Source organism: Nerophis lumbriciformis, linkage group LG24 (assembly GCF_033978685.3).
Source record: "Nerophis lumbriciformis linkage group LG24, RoL_Nlum_v2.1, whole genome shotgun sequence".
NCBI classification, from domain to species: Eukaryota; Metazoa; Chordata; class Actinopteri; order Syngnathiformes; family Syngnathidae; genus Nerophis; species Nerophis lumbriciformis.
The window spans coordinates 40085001-40107982 of record NC_084571.2 but is presented as its reverse complement, the minus strand read 5'-3'; the positions used below and the strand labels follow the sequence as shown (position 1 = coordinate 40107982).

Below are 22982 nucleotides of genomic sequence, written 5' to 3'. Positions count from 1 at the left end.
GCAGAAGCTTGTGGATGGCTACCAAAAGCGCCTTATTGCAGGTAAACTTGCCAAGGGACATGTAAGCAAATATTAACATTGCTGTATGTATACTTTTGACCCTCACATTTCCATAATTCATAAAAGAAGCAAACTTCATGAATGTTTTTTTGTGAGCAACAAGTATGTGCTCCAATCACTACATCACAAAAAAATAAGAGTTGTAGAAATGATTGTAAACATGATGTTCCACGACTGTGTATTACAAATTAAAATGCGTCAAAAGAGGAACGTAGGGATTGTGTATGACAGGCACAATTAAAAAGAGTGCAGATCCCCTTTCACACCTGCGACTCACTCCCCCAAGCCTCTGTTGTGTTGAAAGCGATGGTCCTGCTGTCTTGGAGCTGCAGCGTCATCCTTCGCTTTGCCGGCTGGCTGTGTGGAAAAAGGCACAGAAGAGAGCAATAATAATGTGACGGCGCTGACATGAAGCACGAGTCACCGACTGAGCGCCTCGGAAGACAAAGACGGAGCGTTTCGTTTGAACTCCCTTCCAAAAAGAAACATTTTTATTTTACCGTTTCGTTGCAAGAACAAGAAGTCATCCGTCGTAGCGCTTTTGAACAACCGGCGTCCCCTATTTATTTACACGGTAGTTAGGAATAAAGTGGTTCTTATGTACACGCGTTATAGTGCCGTGGGTCACAACCACACACAGGAAACAAGTCCACTTCAGCTGGCTATGTTCTAACAGCAGACACAGGAGGACCTCCACCCGGGATGCAACACCCTCAGCAAAAACCATAGCAAGGCAGTCATGTCACTTTTTAGCAAACAGGCGGAGCGGGGGAAAAGTTCTGGGGGGTGGCTGGCATCCCCCCAAAAAGGAAACAAAGGCAACTCCACGGAATTGTCTTCCAGGTGAAACTGTTCAATAACGAGCACTTCTGGAAAAAAGTCTGTGTCCGTGTTCTGGCTCAATAAAAGAAGTTTTTTTGGCAACAATGAAGAGACATTTTGAACTTCTAACAGCAACCTACACGACTCCACGCGTCGCCACGGCGGCTAGCTATCAAAGGACGATTGGTACCAAAGGGCAAAGGAGCAAATACAAAATGATATTGGTTGTCGTAACAAAGTTCCGAAAGGTAAAGAAGGGTGGGGGTCGGTACATTCAGAGTGCTGGACTTGGCCTTAAGGTACCAAAGGAACCGGGAAGGACTCGGATCAACGCTCCTTAAATAGTCAAAGGCTTCTTCAGCTAAGTGAGTGGTGACTCCCCCCTGGGGGTGAATGTTTGCTCAAGAGAAGAAAAGGCAACCAAACGAGCGGGAGGCGAAGAGACGCCAGGACCTTCGGTGTCTTCTCTGGGCCGGTGGTCACAGGCTGGTGACCAGCTGCATCTGTCCGTCCCCCTCGTTGTGGGTTGGCTCCTGAACCTGCTGGTCCCCGCTCGGTTGCCGCAGCGGGGCCTGGTAGAAGGTCTGCATGGGGGCCCCTCGGGAGCCCCAGGCGGGCCTCCCAGAACTGTAGTACAGTTCCTCGGGGGGCTGGGCCGATCGCGGCACCACCTCCAGCGGCTCGGGACTGCTGTCCGGGTAGGGAGAGTCTCGCAGGTTGGTGATGCTCGTGTATAAGGAGTCACGAGCCGGCGAATCGGGCGCCCTGGTGCCGCCCTGCCCGCTGGGGCCGAGACTCTCAGTGAGGTTGGTCGTGTAGCTCTCCGACTCCTCCGGGTCGCTCTGGTAGAGGACCGATTGGGCGCGTTGCAACAGCAGCGGCTCCTCCAGAGCTTTGTAAAGCAGCTCCACATCCTGCGGGGTGCGCTGACGACCAAAGTCCTCATCTTGGTCTGCGCCCGTCTCCGGCCCGGCCCCCGTGGCTCCTCCCCGATGCCCCCGGGCCAGGCTCCCGTCCCCTCCCGCGTTCCCTCCTCTCAGGTTGTTGTGCACGAGCTCGGAGATGATCATCTTCTCGAAGGCGGCGGCATCGGAGAGATTGCGCCGGACACCTCCGCCGCCGCCGCCACCGCCCAGGGTCTCTGAGCCGCGGGGGTTGAGAAGAGGCGGGGGGCTCTCCCGGGCCCCGCCGCTTAGGAAGTCACAGCTGCCCCCGCCCCCAGGAGCAGTGTGCAGGGAGTAGCTGTTGTTGAAGTTGCCGTTCAGAGGCAGGGTCTCCATCCCGCACGGGTCGCGGTTCTTGGACGTGCTTTCTGGAGCCAAACACAGGACACACAGGAGGGTTACCTCACCTGGAAAACATCTGCCAGTTGATAAGGAGGAGGAGAAGACTTACTCGGGTCTCGGAAAGTTCCTGTCCATCCGAGAGAACGTGTTGCGAAGCAGTTATAGAAAGACGAAAAGTGTCATTTATGCAACATTAACTTGATCAATTCATTTTTAAAGCTTTTTGAATGGCCGCCATTAGTGGGATGAGAAATCTATCAGCCATCTTTACATCTTTCTCACTCCCAAACTTACAGACTTCAGCAACACACCAGTTCAAAAACAACTTCCTTTTATGGGCTTTTGACCTTTTATCCAAACACTGGCTTTGAGTCGACAATTAAAACCCAACAAGACGGGCGTGTGCAAAGGAAGCACACAACACACACAACACACTCAAACACACACACACACACATTCTTGTATGTGTTACCTTCTTGAGACCTGAGAATAATGCCTACCTCTTTAGGACCAGCCTTTCTAGATATATAAAGAAGTGTATTTACAACATTAATAATATATACATACTATGCAAATATAAACAAAAGCTTGTTGTGAAAAATGAGTTGGAATTTCACAAGAAAAAGGTCACAATTTCACAAGAAAAACTTAGAATTTTGGCAGTATTATAATAAAAGTCGTCATTTTACTCAACGCAAGTCAAAATTTCACAAGAAAACTGAACATTTGTGCAATATTATGATAAAAGTTGGAATTTTACCCAACAACAGTTGCAATTTTACAAGAAAAGCTTAAAATGTTGGCAATTATATGAAAAGGGTCGTGATTTTACTCGACAAGTCACAATTTTAAAAGATAAATTTAACATTTTGGCAATATTATAATAATAAGCAATAATAGGCAAAATTGTGACAATAGTCATGATTTTACTCCAAAAAATGTCACCGTTTTACAAGAACAACAAAAAAATTGGCAACGTTGTGATAAAAGTCAGATATTTATATGACAAATGTCGCCGTTTTGCATTAAAAAGTAATTTTTTTACATGAAAAAGTATGAATTTTACGAGAAAATACTGCAATATTACAGAAACAGAAAGAATATGAGAAATTGTTCCCAATTTTATAAGAACACTATAGAATGTTGCCAATATTATAATAATAATTGTAGTTTTACTCGGCAAAATGATGACAAAAGTCATGATTTTACTCCAAAAATGTCACCGTTTTGCAAGAACAACAAAGAAATTATGGCAACATTGTGATACAAGTCAGAATTTTATACGACGAATGTCAACATTTTGCAGTAAATAGTAATAGTTTTACATAAAAAAGTAATAATTTTACGAGAAAATATTGCAATATTACAGAAACAGAAACAATATGAGAAATTGTTCCCAATTTTATAAGAAAACTATAGAATGTTGGCAATATTATAATAATAATCGTAATTTCACTCGGCAAAATGATGACAAAAGTCATGATTTTACTCCAAAAATGTCACCGTTTTGCAAGAACAACAAAGAAATTGGCAACATTGTGATAAAAGTCAGAATTTTATACGACCCATGTCAACATTTTGCATTAAGAAGTAATAATTTTACATGAAAAAGTAATAATTTTACATAAAAAAGTAATAATTTTACATTAAAAAAGTAATAATTTTACGAGAAAATATTGCAATATTACAGAAAGAATATGAGAAATTGTTCCTAATTTTATAAGAAAACTTTAAAATGGTGCCATTATTATAATAATCGGAATTTCACTCGGCACAATTATGACAAAAGTCATGATTTTACTCCAAAAAATGTCACCGTTTTACCAGAACAACAAAAAAATTGGCAACATTGTGATAAAAGTCAGAATTTTATATGACAAATGTCAATGTTTTGCATTAAAAAGTAATAATTTTACGAGAAAATATCGCAATATTACAGAAACAGGAAGAATATGAGAAATGTTTCCCAATTTTATAAGCAAACTTTAAAATGTTGCCATTATTATAATAATAATCGGAATTTTACTTGGCAAAATGATGACAAAAGTCATGATTTTACTCCAAAAAGTGTCACCGTTTTACAAGAACAACAAAAAAATGGGCAACATTGTGATAAAAGTCAGATTTTTATATGACAAATGTCGCCGTTTTGCATTAAAAAGTAATAATTTTACATGAACAAGTCATAATTTTATGAGAAAATATTGCAATATTACAAAAACAGAAAGAATATGATAAATCTTTCCTAATTTTATAAGAAAACTTTAAAATGTTGCCAATATTATAATAATAATCGGAATTTTACTCGGCAAAATGATGACAAAAGACATGATTTTACTCCAAAAAATGTCACCGTTTTATAAGAACAACAAAGAAATTGGCAACATTGTGATAAAAGTCAGAATTTTATACGACGAATGTCAACATTTTGCAGTAAATAGTAATAGTTTTACATAAAAAAGTAATAATTTTACAAGAAAATATTGCAATATTACAGAAACAGAAAGAATACGAGAAATGCTTCCCAATTTTATAAGAAAACTTTAAAATGTTGCCAATATTATAATAATAATCGTTATTTCACTCGGCAAAATGATGACAAAAGTCATGATTTTACTCCAAAAAATGTCACCGTTTTACAAGAACAACAAAGAAATTGGCAACATTGTGATAAAAGTCGGAATTTTATATGACCCATGTCAACATTTTGCATTAAGAAGTAATAATTTTACATAAAAAAGTAATAATTTTACATGAAAAAAGTAATCCTTTTACGAGAAAACATTGCAATATTACAGAAAGAATATGAGAAATTGTTCCCAATTTTATAAGAAAAAAAGTCTACATATTGTGAGAAAAAGACTGCTTTTAGTTCATTTTTGGGGGGGGGAATTTTTTGTTTGTAATTGGTTTTAAATCTTCATTATTTACTTCAAGTTATTACAGTATGTGTCTATATACATTGTATTTATTTTTTTAAATTAATTTTGGCCAAAGGGGGCACATTTCAATTTCTTACACACACTTGTTATTTCATATGTTGGCCAGATGGGGGATCATTTTTAAGACATTGTCTATTAGATGCAATGTTATTGGGACCATTCTTTATGTCATCACTTGTTCACACCTCCTCATATGGAAGATACTTTTCCTTCTTCATGTCTCAAGAAGGCTAGAAATACAAGAACACAGACACACACACACACACACACACACACACACACACACACACACACACACACACACGGACAGAGCTAACCGGTAGAGTTGAAGACACCAGGTGAGGGTGAGGACGGGGTGAAGCTGTCAGCCAGTAAGGTGTTGTAAGGAGATGTTCCGCTACGAGTCTGCAACACGGGGTTTGCCAGAAGGTGGTTCCCCATGGCTGCTGCGGTGTTTCAACAACAACAACAACAATTAGTACGGCACAAGACTCACACTGATTGAACAATTACTACTGTCACTGAATGCATCATTTAATAGGTTATATCTAACAATTACAATGCTGCTATTCTCTTTTCATCACATTGATACAGGGCTGGGCCATTATTTTGACTCAGGGGCCACATTTTGGTGGGGGCCGGTGTATCTATTTTTAGGAACACTAATACAAAACCGTGGTCGGGGTGTGGTTGGGGGTGGGGGCGTGGTTAAGAGGGGAGGAGTATATTGACAGCTAGAATTCACCAAGTATTTCATACATACGGTGTGTGTGTATATATATATATATATATATATATATATATATATATATATATATATATATATATATATATATATATATATATATATATATATATATAAATATATATATATATCCTGAAAATATGCAAACAAAACTGTTTAGATAATTGATACTTCAAACTTGCATAAATAAATCTTAAGGAATATAAGATAACTTAAATCAAAATGTAATGAATAAAATGCTAAAGTTGTTGATAAACAAGCAATTATTTTAATAACTAAATATGGTCATTTTAAATGAATTATCATGATCCTTTAAAATTAATTATTTCAAATATGTTTATTTTAATGTATAAATTCTATGGCTGGATGTAATAAGGAGTCAGAAAAAATAAAAATACAAATTAAAATACAATTAATTTTGATGTTTTTAGCAAAACATAGTAAACATTTATTTATTTATTTTTTATTTTTTTTATTAATAAATATATTTATATTTAGGTAAGACATACTTGCCAACCTTGAGACCTCCGATTTCGGGAGGTGGGGGGAGGGGGGCGTGGTCAGGGGTGGGGAGGGGCGTGGTTAAGAGGGGAGGAGTATATTGACAGCTAGAATTCACCAAGTCAAGTATTTCATATATATATATATATATATATATATATATATATATATATATATATATATATATATATATATATATAAATATTAAGGAATATAACATAACTTCTGAGAGCTTCAAAATGTAATGAATAAAATGCTAAAGTTGTTGATAAACAAGCAATTATTTTAATAATTAAATATGGTCATTTTAAATGAATTATTATGATCCTTTAAAATTAATTATTTCAAATATGTTTATTTTAATGTATAATTCCATGGCTGGATGTAATAAGGAGTCAGAAAAAATAAAAATACAAATTAAAATACAATTAATTTTGATGTTTTTAGCAAAACATAGTAAACATTTATTTTTTATTTTTTTTATTTTTTATTAATAAATATATTTATATTTAGGTAAGACATACTTGCCAACCTTGAGACTTCCGATTTCGGGAGGTGGGGGGCGGGGGGCGTGGTCAGGGGTGGGGAGGGGCGTGGTTGGGGGCGTGGTTAAGAGGGGAGGAGTATATTGACAGCTAGAATTCACCAAGTATTTCTAGAATTCACCAAGTATTTCATACATACGGTGTGTGTATATATATATATATATATATATATATATATATATATATATATATATATATATATATATATATATATATCCTGAAAATATGCAAAAAAAACTGTTTAGATAATTGATACTTCAAACTTGCATAAATAAATCTTAAGGAATATAAGATAACTTAAATCAAAATGTAATGAATAAAATGCTAAAGTTGTTGATAAACAAGCAATTATTTTAATAACTAAATATGGTCATTTTAAATGAATTATTATGATCATTTAAAATTAATTATTTCAAATATGTTTATTTTAATGTATAATTCCATGGCTGGATGTAATAAGGAGTCACGAAAAAATAAAAATACAAATTAAAATACAATTAATTTTGATGTTTTTAGCAAAACATAGTAAACATTTATTTATTTTATTTTTTATTTTTTATTAATAAATATATTTATATTTAAGTAAGACATACTTGCCAACCTTGAGACTTCCGATTTTGGGAGGTGGGGGGCGTGGGGGCGTGGTCGGGGGTGGGGAGGGGCGTGGTTGGGGGCGTGGTTAAGAGGGGAGGAGTATATTGACAGCTAGAATTCACCAAGTCAAGTATTTCATACATACATACATACATACATACATACATACATACATACATATATATATATATATATATATATATATATATATATATATATATATATATATATATATATATATATATATATATATATAAATATTAAGGAATATAACATAACTTCTGAGAGCTTCAAAATGTAATGAATAAAATGCTAAAGTTGTTGATAAACAAGCAATTATTTTAATAACTAAATATGGTCATTTTAAATGAATTATGATCATTTAAAATTAATTATTTCAAATATGTTTATTTTAATGTATAATTCTATGGCTGGATGTAATAAGGAGTCAGAAAAAATAAAAATACAAATTAAAATACAATTAATTTTGATGTTTTTAGCAAAACATCGTAAACATTTATTTTATTTTATTTTTATTTTTTATTAATAAATATATTTATATTTAGGTAAGACATACTTGCCAACCTTGAGACTTCCGATTTCGGGAGGTGGGGGGCGGGGGGCGTGGTCAGGGGTGGGGAGGGGCGTGGTTGGGGGCGTGGTTAAGAGGGGAGGAGTATATTGACAGCTAGAATTCACCAAGTATTTCTAGAATTCACCAAGTATTTCATACATACGGTGTGTGTATATATATATATATATATATATATATATATATATATATATATATATATATATATATATCCTGAAAATATGCAAACAAAACTGTGTTTAGATAATTGATACTTCAAACTTGCATAAATAAATCTTAAGGAATATAAGATAACTTAAATCAAAATGTAATGAATAAAATGCTAAAGTTGTTGATAAACAAGCAATTATTTTAATAATTAAATATGGTCATTTTAAATGAATTATTATGATCCTTTAAAATTAATTATTTCAAATATGTTTATTTTAATGTATAATTCTATGGCTGGATGTAATAAGGAGTCAGAAAAAAATAAAAATACAAATTAAAATACAATTAATTTTGATGTTTTTAGCAAAACATAGTAAACATTTATTTATTTTATTTTTATTTTTTTTATTAATAAATATATTTATATTTAGGTAAGACATACTTGCCAACCTTGAGACTTCCGATTTCGGGAGGTGGGGGGCGGGGGGCGTGGTCAGGGGTGGGTAGGGGCGTGGTTGGGGGCGTGGTTAAGAGGGGAGGAGTATATTGACAGTTAGAATTCACCAAGTCAAGTATTTCATACATATATATATATATATATATATATATATATATATATATATATATATATATATATATATATATATATATATATATATATATATATAAATATTAAGGAATATAACATAACTTCTGAGAGCTTCAAAATGTAATGAATAAAATGCTAAAGTTGTTGATAAACAAGCAATTATTTTAATAATTAAATATGGTCATTTTAAATGAATTATTATGATAATTTAACATTAATTATTTCAAATATGTTTATTTTAATGTATAATTCTATGGCTGGATGTAATAAGGAGTCAGAAAAAAATAAAAATACAACTTAAAATACAATTAATTTTGATGTTTTTTAGCAAAACATAGTAAACATTTATTTAGTTTACTTTTTATTTTTTATTAATAAATATATTTATATTTAGGTAAGACATACTTGCCAACCTTGAGACTTCCGATTTCGGGAGGTGGGGGGCGGGGGGCGTGGTCAGGGGTGGGTAGGGGCGTGGTTGGGGGCGTGGTTAAGAGGGGAGGAGTATATTGACAGTTAGAATTCACCAAGTCAAGTATTTCATACATATATATATATATATATATATATATATATATATATATATATATATATATATATATATATATATATATATATATATATAAATATTAAGGAATATAACATAACTTCTGAGAGCTTCAAAATGTAATGAATAAAATGCTAAAGTTGTTGATAAACAAGCAATTATTTTAATAATTAAATATGGTCATTTTAAATGAATTATTATGATAATTTAACATTAATTATTTCAAATATGTTTATTTTAATGTATAATTCTATGGCTGGATGTAATAAGGAGTCAGAAAAAAATAAAAATACAAATTAAAATACAATTAATTTTGATGTTTTTTAGCAAAACATAGTAAACATTTATTTAGTTTATTTTTTATTTTTTATTAATAAATATATTTATATTTAGGTAAGACATACTTGCCAACCTTGAGACTTCCGATTTCGGGAGGTGGGGGGCGGGGGGCGTGGTCAGGGGTGGGGAGGGGCGTGGTTAAGAGGGGAGGAGTACATACATACATATATATATATATATATATATATATATATATATATATATATATATATATATATATATATATATATATATATAAATATTAAGGAATATAACATAACTTCTGAGAGCTTCAAAATGTAATGAATAAAATGCTAAAGTTGTTGATAAACAAGCAATTATTTTAATAATTAAATATGGTCATTTTAAATTAATTATTATGATAATTTAAAATTAATTATTTCAAATATGTTTATTTTAATGTATAATTCTATGGCTGGATGTAATAAGGAGTCACAAAAAAAAATACAAATAAAAATACAATTAATTTTGATGTTTTTAGCAAAATATAGTAAAAATGTATTTCGTTTTTTTTTTTTTTTAATTAATAAATATATTTATTTTTAGGTAAGATAAACATAATAATAATACAATTTATCTCTAGTCTGGATGATTTAGTTCTTGTCACCCTGTTGTCCTCATGTCATGAAAAAAGGCTGTCCTCACTCAGGTCCGCATGGAGCTGGAGGGGGCGTGGCCTCCAGCTCCGGCTGAAAATCGGGAGATTTTCGGGAGATTATTTGTCCCGGGAGGTTTTCGGGAGAGGCGCTGAATTTCGGGAGTCTCCCGGAAAATTCGGGAGGGTTGGCAAGTATAGTTGAAGGTGATTATAAAAGATGAGTGCACATCATAATGGCAGCTGCACTTTACATCTTAAACATCTAAAACAATTATTTGGGAATGTCCGGCGGGCCAGACTGAAAAGTTTAACGAGCCTTTATTTGTTCAGGTCTGCCTTAGATGATTTCATTTCTATTACCGGATAACCCACAAACCCTGTCTTCCTATGACGCTTTATCCTGGTATTTCCCTTTACAAAAATGATGACCTGGCACACACTGTGTGTGTGTGTGTGTGTGTGTGTGTGTGTGTGTGTGTGTGTGTGTGTGTGTGTGTGTGTGTGTGTGTGTGTTCCTGTATTTCTACCCTTCTTGAGACACCAACAAGTAAAAGTATCTTCCATATGAGGAACGGTGAACAAGTTAGGACATAAATCATGGTCCCAATATGGAACACCGTTGCATCAAATAGATGCATATATTTCACCACCCCCTGGTGGTGAAATATATAAAAATTTAGGGTGGTCCCAAAAAGGAGGGTTTTTTTCGATTTGACTGTGTGTCAGTTCTAAAAGTGCTCCCCCTCTGGCCAACATATGAAATAACAAGTGTGTGTAAGAATTTGAAGTGCTCCCCCTCTGGTCAACATATGAAATAACAAGGGTGTTTAAGGAATTGAAATGCACCCCCTTTGGCCAAAAATGTATTTAAATAAATAAATGAATATGTGTATAGAGACGTACAGTAATAACTTGAAGTAAATAATGAAGATTAAAAACAAAAATAACTAAAGGCAGTCTTTTTCTCACAATGTGTCGACTTTTTTCTCATAAAATTGGGAACAATTTCTCATATTCTTTCTGTTTCTGTAATATTGCAATATTTTCATGTAAAATGATTACTTTTTTTTAATGGAAACTGATTACTTTTTAATGCAAAATTATGACTTTTGCCACGATAGTACATATCTTTTTTTTGTTTTTGTAAAATAGTGACTTTTTTTTGAGTAAAATTATGACTTGTCACGATATTGCCGATTTTGTTGTTGTTCTTGTAAAACAGTGACATTTTTTTAATACAATTATGACTTTTGTCACAATATTGCTGATTTTTTTGTTGTTCTTGTAAAATAGTGACATTTTTTTGAGTAAAATGATGACTTTTGTCACAATATTGCCGATTTTTTTTGTTGTTCTTGTAAAATAGTGAAATTATTTTGAGTAAAATTATGACTTTTGTCACAGTATTGCCAATATTTTTGTTGTTCTTGTAAAATACTGAAATTTTTTTGAGTAAAATGATGACTTTTGTCACAATATTGCCGATGTTTTTGTTGTTCTTGTAAAATAGTGACATTTTTTTAATACAATTATGACTTTTGTCACAATATTGTCGATTTTTTTGTTGTTCTTGTAAAATAGTGTTATTTATTTCAGTAAAATGATGACTTTTGTCACAATATTGCCGATTTTTTTGTTGTTCTTGTAAAATAATGACATTTTTTTTATTACAATTATGACTTGTGTCACAATATTGCCGATTTTTTTGTTGTTCTTGTAAAATACTGACATTTTTTTGAGTAAAATTATGACTTTTGTCACAATATTGCCGATTTTTTTGTTGTTCTTGTGAAATAGTGACATTTTTTGGAGTAAAATTATGACTTTTGTCACAATATTGCAGATTTTTTGTTCTTGTAAAATAGTGTTATTTTTTTCAGTAAAATGATGACTTTTGTCACAATATTCCCAATTTTTTTTTGTTCTTGTAAAATAGTGATTTTTTTTAACACAATTATGACTTTTGTCACAATATTGTCGATTTTTTTGTTGTTCTTGTAAAATAGTGTTATTTATTTCAGTAAAATTATGACTTTTGTCACAATATTGCCGATTTTTTTGTTGTTCTTGTAAAATAGTGTTATTTATTTTAGTAAAATGATGACTTTTGTCACAATATTGCCGATTTTTTTTGTTGTTCTTGTAAAATAATGAATTTTTTTTAATACAATTATGACTTGTGTCACAATATTGCCGATTTTTTTGTTGTTCTTGTAAAATAGTGAAATTTTTTTGAGTAAAATTATGACTTTTTTCATAATATTGCTGATTTTTTTGTTGTTCTTGTAAAATAATGAAATTTTTTTTAGTAAAATTATGACTTTTGTCACAATATTGCCGATTTTTTTGTTGTTCTTGTAAAATAGTGTTATTTATTTTAGTAAAATTATGACTTTTGTCATAATATTGCCGATTTTTTTGTTGTTCTTGTGAAATAGTGACATTTTTTGGAGTAAAATTATGACTTTTGTCACAATATTGCCGATTTTTTTGTTGTTCTTGTAAAATAGTGAAATTATTTTGAGTAAAATTATGACTTTTGTCACAATATTGCCAATTTTTTTTTGTTCTTGTAAAATAGTGACATTTTTTTGAGTAAAATTATGACTTGTCACGATATTGCCGATTTTGTTTTTGTTCTTGTAAAACAGTGACATTTTTTTAATACAATTATGACTTTTGTCACAATATTGCCGATTTTTTGTTGTTCTTGTAAAATACTGACATTTGTTTGAGTAAAATGATGACTTTTGTCACAATATTGCCAATGTTTTTGTTGTTCTTGTAAAATAGTGACATTTTTTTAATACAATTATGACTTTTGTCACAATATTGCCAAAGTTTTTGTTGTTCTTGTAATATAGTGACATTTTTTTGAGTAAAATTATGACTTTTGTCATAATATTGCCGATTTTGTTCTTGTTCTTGTAAAATAGTGACATTTTTTTGAGTACAATTATGACTTTTGTCACAATATTGACGATTTTTTTGTTGTTCTTGTAAAATAGTGTTATTTATTTCAGTAAAATGATTACTTTTGTCACAATATTGCCGATTTTTTTGTTGTTCTTGTGAAATAGTGACATTTTTTGGAGTAAAATTATGACTTTTGTCACAATATTGCCGATTTTTTTGTTGTTCTTGTAAAATAGTGAAATTATTTTGAGTAAAATTATGACTTTTGTCACAATATTGCCGATTTTTTTGTTGTTCTTGTAAAATAGTGAAATTATTTTGAGTAAAATTATGACTTTTGTCACAATATTGCCAATTTTTCTTTGTTCTTGTAAAATAGTGACATCTTTTTGAGTAAAATTATGACTTGTCATGATATTGCCGATTTTGTTTTTGTTCTTGTAAAACAGTGACATTTTTTAATACAATTATGACTTTTGTCACAATATTGCAGATGTTTTTGTTGTTCTTGTAAAATAGTGACATTTTTTTGAGTAAAATTATGACTTTTGTCACAATATTGCCGATGTTTTTGTTCTTGTAAAATACTGACATTTTTTTGAGTAAAATGATGACTTTTGTCACAATATTGCCAATGTTTTTGTTGTTCTTGTAAAACAGTGACATTTTTTTAATACAATTATGACTTTTGTCACAATATTGCAGATTTTTTTGTTGTTCTTGTAAAATAGTGACATTTTTTTGAGTAAAATTATGACTTTTGTCATAATATTGCCGATTTTTTTGTTGTTCTTGTAAAATAATGACATTTTTTTTAGTAAAATGATGACTTTTGTCACAATATTGCCGATTTTTTGTTGTTGTTGTAAAATAGTGACATTTTTTGAGTAGAATTATGACTTTTGTCATAATATTGCCGATTTTTTTGTTGTTCTTGTAAAATAATTACATTTTTTTTAGTAAAATTATGACTTTTGTCATAATATTGCCGATTTTTTTGTTGTTCTTGTAAAATAGTGTTATTTATTTCAGTAAAATTATGACTTGTCACAATATTACCTATTTTTTGTTGTTCTTGTAAAATAGTGACATTTTGTTGAGTAAAATTATGACTTTTGTCATAATATTGCCGATTTTTTTGTTGTTCTTGTAAAATAGTGACATTTTTTTGAGTAAAATTATGACTTTATTCACAATATTGCCGATTTTTTTGTTGTTCTCATAAAATTGTGTTATTTATTTCAGTAAAATTATGACTTTTGTCACAATATTGCCGATTTTTTTGTTGTTCTTGTAAAATAGTGTTATTTATTTCAGTAAAATGATGACTTTTGTCACAATATTGCCGATTTTTTTGTTGTTGTTGTAAAATAGTGACATTTTTTTGAGTAAAATTATGACTTTTGTCATAATATTGGCGATTTTTTTGTTGTTCTTGTAAAATAGTGTTATTTATTTCAGTAAAATTATGAATTTTGTCACAATATTGCCGATTTTTTTGTTGTTCTTGTGAAATAGTGACATTTTTTAAAGTAAAATTATGACTTTTGTCACAATATTGCTGATTTTTTTTTTGTTCTTGTAAAATAGTGTTATTTTTTTCAGTAAAATTATGACTTTTGTCACAATATTGGCGATTTTTTTGTTGTTCTTGTAAAACAGTGAAATTTTTTGGAGTAAAATGATGACTTTTGTCACAATATTCCCAAATTTTTTTTTGTTGTTGTAAAATAGTGATTTTTTTTTTTTAATACAATTATGACTTTTGTCACAATATTGCCGATTTTTTTGTTGTTCTTGTAAAATAGTGACATTTTTTTGAGTAAAATTATGACTTTATTCACAATATTGCCGATTTTTTTGTTGTTCTCGTAAAATAGTGTTATTTATTTCAGTAAAATTATGACTTTTGTCACAATATTGCCGATTTTTTTGTTGTTCTAGTAAAATAGTGACATTTTGTTGAGTAAAATTATGACTTTTGTCATATTATTGCCGATGTTTTTGTTGTTCTTGTAAAATAGTGACATTTTTTTGAGTAAAATTATGACTTTATTCACAATATTGCCGATTTTTTTGTTGTTCTCGTAAAATAGTGTTATTTATTTCAGTAAAATTATGACTTTTGTCACAATATTGCCGATTTTTTTGTTGTTCTTGTAAAATAGTGTTATTTATTTCAGTAAAATTATGACTTTTTTCACAATATTGCCGATTTTTTTGTTGTTCTTGTAAAATAGTGACATTTTTTGGAGTAAAATGATGACTTTTGTCACAATATTGCCAATTTTTTTGTTGTTGTTGTAAAATAGTGACATTTTTTTAAAATACAATTATGACTTTTGTCACAATATTGCCAAAGTTTTTGTTGTTCTTGTAAAATAGTGAATTTATTTTGAGTAAAATTATGACTTTTGTCACAATATTGCCAATTTTTTTTTTGTTCTTGTAAAATAGTGACATTTTTTAAAATTAAAATTATGACTTTTGTCACAATATTGCCGATTTTTTTGTTGTTCTTGTAAAATAGTGACATTTTTTTGAGTAATATTATGACTTTTGTCACAATATTGCCGATTTTTTTGTTGTTCTTGTAAAATAGTGACATTTTGTTGAGTAAAATTATGACTTTTGTCATAATATTGCAGATTTTTTTGTTGTTCTTGTAAAATAGTGACATTTTTTTGAGTAAAATTATGACTTTATTCACAATATTGCCGATTTTTTTGTTGTTCTTGTAAAATAGTGTTATTTATTTCAGTAAAATTATGACTTTTGTCACAATATTGCCGATTTTTTTGTTGTTCTTGTAAAATAGTGTTATTTTTTTCAGTAAAATTATGACTTTTGTCACAATATTGGCAATTTTTTTGTTGTTCTTGTAAAACAGTGACATTTTTTGGAGTAAAATGATGACTTTTGTCACAATATTGCCGATGTTTTTGTTGTTCTTGTAAAATAGTGAAATTATTTTGAGTAAAATTATGACTTTTGTCACAATATTGCCAATTTTTTTTTGTTCTTGTAAAATGGTGACATTTTTTTGAGTAAAATTATGACTTGTCACGATATTGCCGATTTTGTTTTTGTTCTTGTAAAACAGTGACATTTTTTTAATACAATTATGACTTTTGTCACAATATTGCCGATGTTTTTGTTGTTCTTGTAAAATACTGACATTTTTTTGAGTAAAATTATGACTGTTGTCACAATATCGCCGATTTTTTTGTTGTTCTTGTGAAATGTGACATTTTTTTAAGTAAAATTATGACTTTATTCACAATATTGCCGATTTTTTTGTTGTTCTCGTAAAATAGTGTTATTTATTTCAGTAAAATTATGACTTTTGTCACAATATTGCCGATTTTTTTGTTGTTCTTGTAAAATAGTGTTATTTATTTCAGTAAAATTATGACTTTTTTCACAATATTGCCGATTTTTTTGTTGTTCTTGTGAAATAGTGACATTTTTTTAAGTAAAATTATGACTTTTGTCACAATATTGCCAATTTTTTTGTTGTTCTTGTAAAATAGTGTTATTTATTTCAGTAAAATGATGACTTTTGTCACAATATTGCCGATTTTTTTGTTGTTGTTGTAAAATAGTGACATTTCTTTGAGTAAAATTATGACTTTTGTCATAATATTGCCAATTTTTTTGTTGTTCTTGTAAAATAATGAATTTTTTTTTAGTAAAATTATGACTTTTGTCACAATATTGCCGATTTTTTTGTTGTTCTCGTAAAATAGTGTTATTTATTTCAGTAAAATTATGACTTTTGTCACAATATTGCCGATTTTTTTGTTGTTCTCGTAAAAAAGTGTTATTTATTTCAGTAAAATTATGACTTGTCACAATATTACCTATTTTTTGTTGTTCTTGTAAAATAGTGTTATTTATTTCAGTAAAATGATGACTTTTGTCACAATATTGCCGATTTTTTTGTTGTTGTTGCAAAATAGTGAAATTTTTTTGAGTAAAATTATGACTTTTGTCATAATATTGCCGATTTTTTTGTTGTTCTTGTAAAATAATGAATTTTTTTTAGTAAAATTATGACTTTTGTCACAATATTGCCGATTTTGTTGTTGTTCTTGTAAAATAGTGTTATTTATTTCAGTAAAATTATGACTTTTGTCATAATATTGCCGATTTTTTTGTTGTTCTTGTGAAATAGTGACATTTTTTGGAGTAAAATTATGACTTTTGTCACAATATTGCCGATTTTTTTGTTTTTCTTGTAAAATAGTGTTATTTTTTTCAGTAAAATTATGACTTTTGTCACATTATTGGCGATGTTTTTGTTCTTGTAAAATAGTGTTATTTTTTTCAGTAAAATTATCACTTTTGTCACAATATTGGCGATTTTTTTGTTGTTCTTGTGAAACAGTGACATTTTTTGGAGTAAAATGATGACTTTTGTCACAATATTCCCAATTTTTTTGTTGTTGTTGTAAAATAGTGAAATTTTTTTTTAATACAATTATGACTTTTGTCACAATGTTGCCAAAGTTTTTGTTGTTCATGTAAAATAGTGAATTTTTTTTTACTTAAATTTTGACTTTTGGCACGAAACTGTCAATTTTTTTGTTGTTCTTGTAAAACAGTGACATTTTTTGAGTAAAATTATGAATTTTGTCATAATTTTGCAGAGTAAAATTCTGATTATTAATATAATATTGCCAAAATGTGACTTTTGTCGGGTATATAGACGACTCTTTTCATAAAATTGCCAAAATTTTAAGCTTTTCTTGTAAAATTGCAACTGTTATTGAGTAAAATTCCAACTTTTATCATAATATCGCACAAATGTTCAGTTTTCCTTGTAAAATTTGACTTGCGTTGTGTAAAATTCCAACTTTTATTATATTACTGCCAAAATTCTAAGTTTTTCTCGTGAAATTGGGACCTTTTTCTTGTGAAATTCCAACTCATTTTTCATTTTTATATTTGCATAGTATGTATATATTATTGGTGTTGAATTGGTGAATGCGAGCAAGAAAGAGGACTAAAACAATGTCAGAGGGAGGATGTGATACCAGGCCTGAGGCAAACCTGCGCAGCAAGAAACGCCATGACATAGCGGTTGGCGCGAAAACCTGCATAAACACGTGACTAGTTAGTCCTCGATTGACTCCTTCCTTCAACGTCCGCTCCGAACACACTTCCCCTCTTTTTTTCCCCCTTCCAAATACCACAGATTAAAGCGACTACGCCCTTTTGTCAAGGGAATTCCCAATCTGCCCGGCTTGGAATGTGGAGATAAAGTAGGGCAACTGTGTGTCGTCAGCACCTTGTTGCCATGGAGACGCTGTGTTGTGCCTTATCAAACAAATGTAATTTAATTATTTACTACACGCACTTTTTTCCCCGCGAGCTCACATCTCACATAATGTAAGTGCAAATCATGTATTTCGATACTTTTTGGTACTTTGATACTTTTCTAAATAAAGGGGACAACAAAAATTGTCATTATTGTCTTTATTGTAACAAAAAATGTTAGTGTACATGAAACATATGTTTATTATTGTCATTTAGTCCTTAAATAAAATAGACAACTTGTCTTTTAGTAGTAAGTAAACAAACAAAGACTCCTAATTAGTCTATGCAGTAACATATTGTGTCATTTATACACCTATTATTTTGTACACATTATAAAGGACAAACTGTAAAAAATGATTATTAATGTACTTGTTCATTTACTGTTAATATCTGCTTATTCTCTCTTTTAACATGTTCTATCTACACTTCTGTTAAAATGTAATAATCACTTATTCTTCTCTTCTTTGATACTTGACATTAGTTTTGGATGTAAACTTCCGATTATTATCATAATATTGCACATTTTTTAAAGTTTTCTTATAAAATTGTGACTTATCGAGTATAATGAGGACTCTTTTCATAAAATTGCCAAAATGTTGAGCTTTTCTTGTAAAATTGCGACTGTTATTGAGTAAAATTCCAACTTTTATCACAATATTGGACAAATGTTAAATTTTTCTTGTAAAATTTTGACTTGCGCTGATTAAAATTATGACTTTTCTTATAATACTTGAGGTAGGCATTTTTCGGAGGTCTCAAGAAAGTCACAAATACAAGAACATGTGTTTGTGTGTCCTTGTGTATATATATATATATATATATATATATATATATATATATATATATATATATATATATATATGTGTTTGTGTGTCCTTGTGTGTATATATATATATATATATATATATATATATATATATATATATATATATATATATATATATATATATATATATATATATATATATATATATATATATATCGCTAGCCTCAATCTGAACCTTGGTATTTACCGTGATGACGGACTGGCAGTGTGTCGCGCCTCGCCAAGGAGCAGCGAGAATACCAAGAAGCGCATATGCCAAATTTTCAAAGAGAACGGCCTACGGATCACGATTGAAGCCAACAAGCAAACCGTCAACTTCCTTGACGTCCCTTTCAACCTGAGAAATAACAGCTACCAACCATTCACGAAACCCAACACAACACTCCAATACGTGCACCATGACAGCAACCACCCACCCGCCACCACGAAAAGAATACCTACCGGAATCAATAAAAGGCTATCGATGCTGTCATCTAGCAAAGCTGAATTTGACCAAGCAACCCCCCCGTACCAAAAAGCCCTTGATGAAAGCGGATACAATTTCACCCTCACCTATGAACCCACGCCAGGAAACCAGCCAAAAAAGAACAGAAAACGGAACGACATCATCTGGTACAACCCCCCATACAGCAAAAACGTCTCAACGAACATTGGACACAAATTCCTCAATCTGATTGACAAACACTTTCCCAAAGACAACATCCTAAGAAAAGTATTCAACAAGAACAACATTAAATTGAGCTACAGCTGCATGAACAATATACGACAAATCATCTCAAACCACAACAAAACAATTGCAAATGAGCCGTCGGCCCTCAGACAGAACGACTCCAAAACCAACAAAGGATGTAATTGTCGAAAGAAACCTGATTGCCCTCTCAACGGGGGGTGCTTACAAACATCAGTTGTCTACCAATCTAAGGTAATACGCAAGGACATTAACACATCCGACACATATGTAGGATTAACCGAGGGAGAATTCAAAACCAGATGGAACAATCACAAGGCTTCTTTCAGGAACAAAAACCTGCGAAATACCACAGAACTCAGCAAACACATTTGGGACCTCAAAGACAATAATGTTGAATATTCAATAACATGGCAAATTCTTGCATCCAGCACACCTTACAATAGTGGTAATACAAGATGCAACCTATGCTTGAAAGAGAAACTGTTTATTATTTACCGTCCAGACCTGTCATCCCTCAACAAGCGCAGCGAAATTGTAACAGCATGCCGCCATAGACGGAAACACCTCCTAGGTAACACATGAGCCAATCACCACGCCCCTAGGCCAACCTGTACCCACCCACTCTGTGCCCTATATAAACCATGGTATGCGAATGCTCCCATTAAAATCTCCTGACGATTGAGGGTACCCCCCTCATGAAACAGGCCTGTAGAGATGAAATAGTCTTGTGATTTTTTTCCCCCACACATACATATATTGCGCTCTACTACGGTATCGAGCACTATTTTTTGGATAACCTTATTAAGACATATATATATATATATATATATATATATATATATATATATATATATATATATATATATATATATATATATATATATATATATATATATATATATATATATATATATATATATATATTTATGTATATATATATATATATATATATATATATATATATATATATATATATATATATATATATATATATTGTACCTGTAAAACAGTGACATTTTTTGAGTAAAATTACAACTTTTGTCATAATTTCCCAAGAAAAATTCCGATTATCGTTATATTATTGCAAACATTTTAAAGTTCTCTTATAAAATTGTGCCTTTTGTCGTCGACTCTTTTCATAAAATTGCCAAAATGTTAAGATTATCTTGTAAAATTGCGACCGTTATTGAGTAAAATTCCAACTTTTATCATAATATTGGACAAATATAAAATTTTTCTTGTAAAATTTTGACATGCGTTGAGTAAATGACGACTGATTGTGATTATAATAATTTTGGCGGTCTCAAGAAGGTCACAAATACACGAACATGTGTGTGTGTGTGTGTGTGTGTCCTTTTATTTCTGCCCTTCTTGAGACAGGCAACAAACGCTATCTAAAAAATTGTTATGAATATTTTTATGTTGTGTTCAATGTGCTTATGTAAAACAAGTGCATATATACATTTAATTTCCTGGGGACATGAATAGCACCGTTTCGGTGGAATAGTCCAATTAAATAATGACATAAATATGACAATAATTGACTAACATACTGTATATTTTGGACTTTTTGCTTTTGATTTAGCTTTTTTTCGTGTGCGATGCAGGCAAGCTCACCTCTGTTGAGCGTGGGCGTGCTGTTGATGTCCCCCGCCATGAAAGAAGATTCCGTCTGCTTCCGAACGGTGTCATTCCACATCCTGCGGATACGACTCTGAAGGAAGGAAACGGCGCATGGTGAGCGAGGGATGGAGGAGGGAGGGGTGGGGGTGGGCGGTGTGGGGGGGTCTTTGTAAACTCTGTGGGGATGCTGTTATCAAAACTGTGGATTTGTTATAAGCCACAAACAAGCTGCACTAAAGAGACCACAAAGCACTGTCATGTAATCAAATGTGTGTGTGTGTGTGTGTGTGTGTGTGTGTGTGTGCTCTTGCATTTCTACCCTTCTTGAGTACCTTCCATATAAGGAGGTGTGAACAAGTTAGGACATAAATCGGGGTCCCAATAACATTGCATCTAATAGAGAGCCAAATACTAGAGTCCGTGAACATTGCTCCAAAGTCAGGATTTTTTGTTGTTGATTTAACGTGCATACAAAAGTAAACAGGTGCAAAGGCGGCAATATATGATGAAACAAGACGGCAGCTAAAGGAGGACTTCCCTATTCATCACTGAAAAAACCCGCCAGCTTAACAGCTGATTTTACGACTTCCGGCGCTGACGTAAGACAACCCGCGTCTTATATTGGCATACAGACTGTATAATACATATGTTCCTTTTTGACTGTATTTATATTATTCACATGTGAATAATGCTGTATAACAGACTATTTATATTATTCACATGTGAATAATGCTGTATAATAGACTGTATTTATATTATTCACATGTGAATAATGCTGTATAATAGACTGTATTTATACTATTCACATGTGAATAATGCTGTATAATAGACTGTATTTATATTATTCACATGTGAATAATGCTCTATAATAGACTGTATTTATATTATTCACATGTGAATAATGCTGTATAATAGACGGTATTTAAGAAGGGATTTTTCGCATTGACTGTGTGTCGCTTTTAAAAGTGCTCCCCCTCTGGTCAACATATGAAATAACAAGTGTTTGTAAGAAATTGAAATGCACCCCCTTTGGCCAAAATTGATAAAAAATAAAAAAAAATGTATGTAGAGACATACTGTAATAACTTGAAGTAAATAATAAAGATTAAAAACCAATTACAAACAAAAAACCCCAACAAATAACTAAAAGCAGTCTTTTTCTCACAATGTGTCGACTTTATTCTTATAAAATTGGGAACAATTTCTCATATTCTTTCCGTTTCTGTAATATTGCAATATTTTCTCGCAAAAGTATTACTTTTTGTAATGTAAAATTATTACTTTTTAATGCAAA

General features: G+C 31.3%; 1 protein-coding gene across 5 annotated transcripts in view; it reads right to left on the bottom strand.

Annotated features, from left to right (window-relative positions):
• Positions 1–370: 370 nt before the first annotated feature.
• adgrl1a (adhesion G protein-coupled receptor L1a) overlaps positions 371–22982 on the bottom strand; it is a 562743-nt gene continuing 540131 nt past the window's right edge. The window contains exons 23-26 of one of the 5 annotated variants that reach the window (XM_061982076.1): positions 21683–21779; positions 5428–5553; positions 2278–2295; positions 371–2194 (exon numbers count right to left, since the gene is read on the bottom strand). In XM_061982076.1, the coding sequence (XP_061838060.1) occupies positions 1362–2194; positions 2278–2295; positions 5428–5553; positions 21683–21779 (1074 nt within the window). In that variant the 3' untranslated portion in view covers positions 371–1361. Of the gene's footprint in view, positions 2195–2277; positions 2296–5427; positions 5557–21682; positions 21780–22982 lie in introns of all 5 variants that reach the window. The other 4 variants (XM_061982075.1, XM_061982079.1, XM_061982078.2 and 1 more) reach the window with 4 other exon arrangements.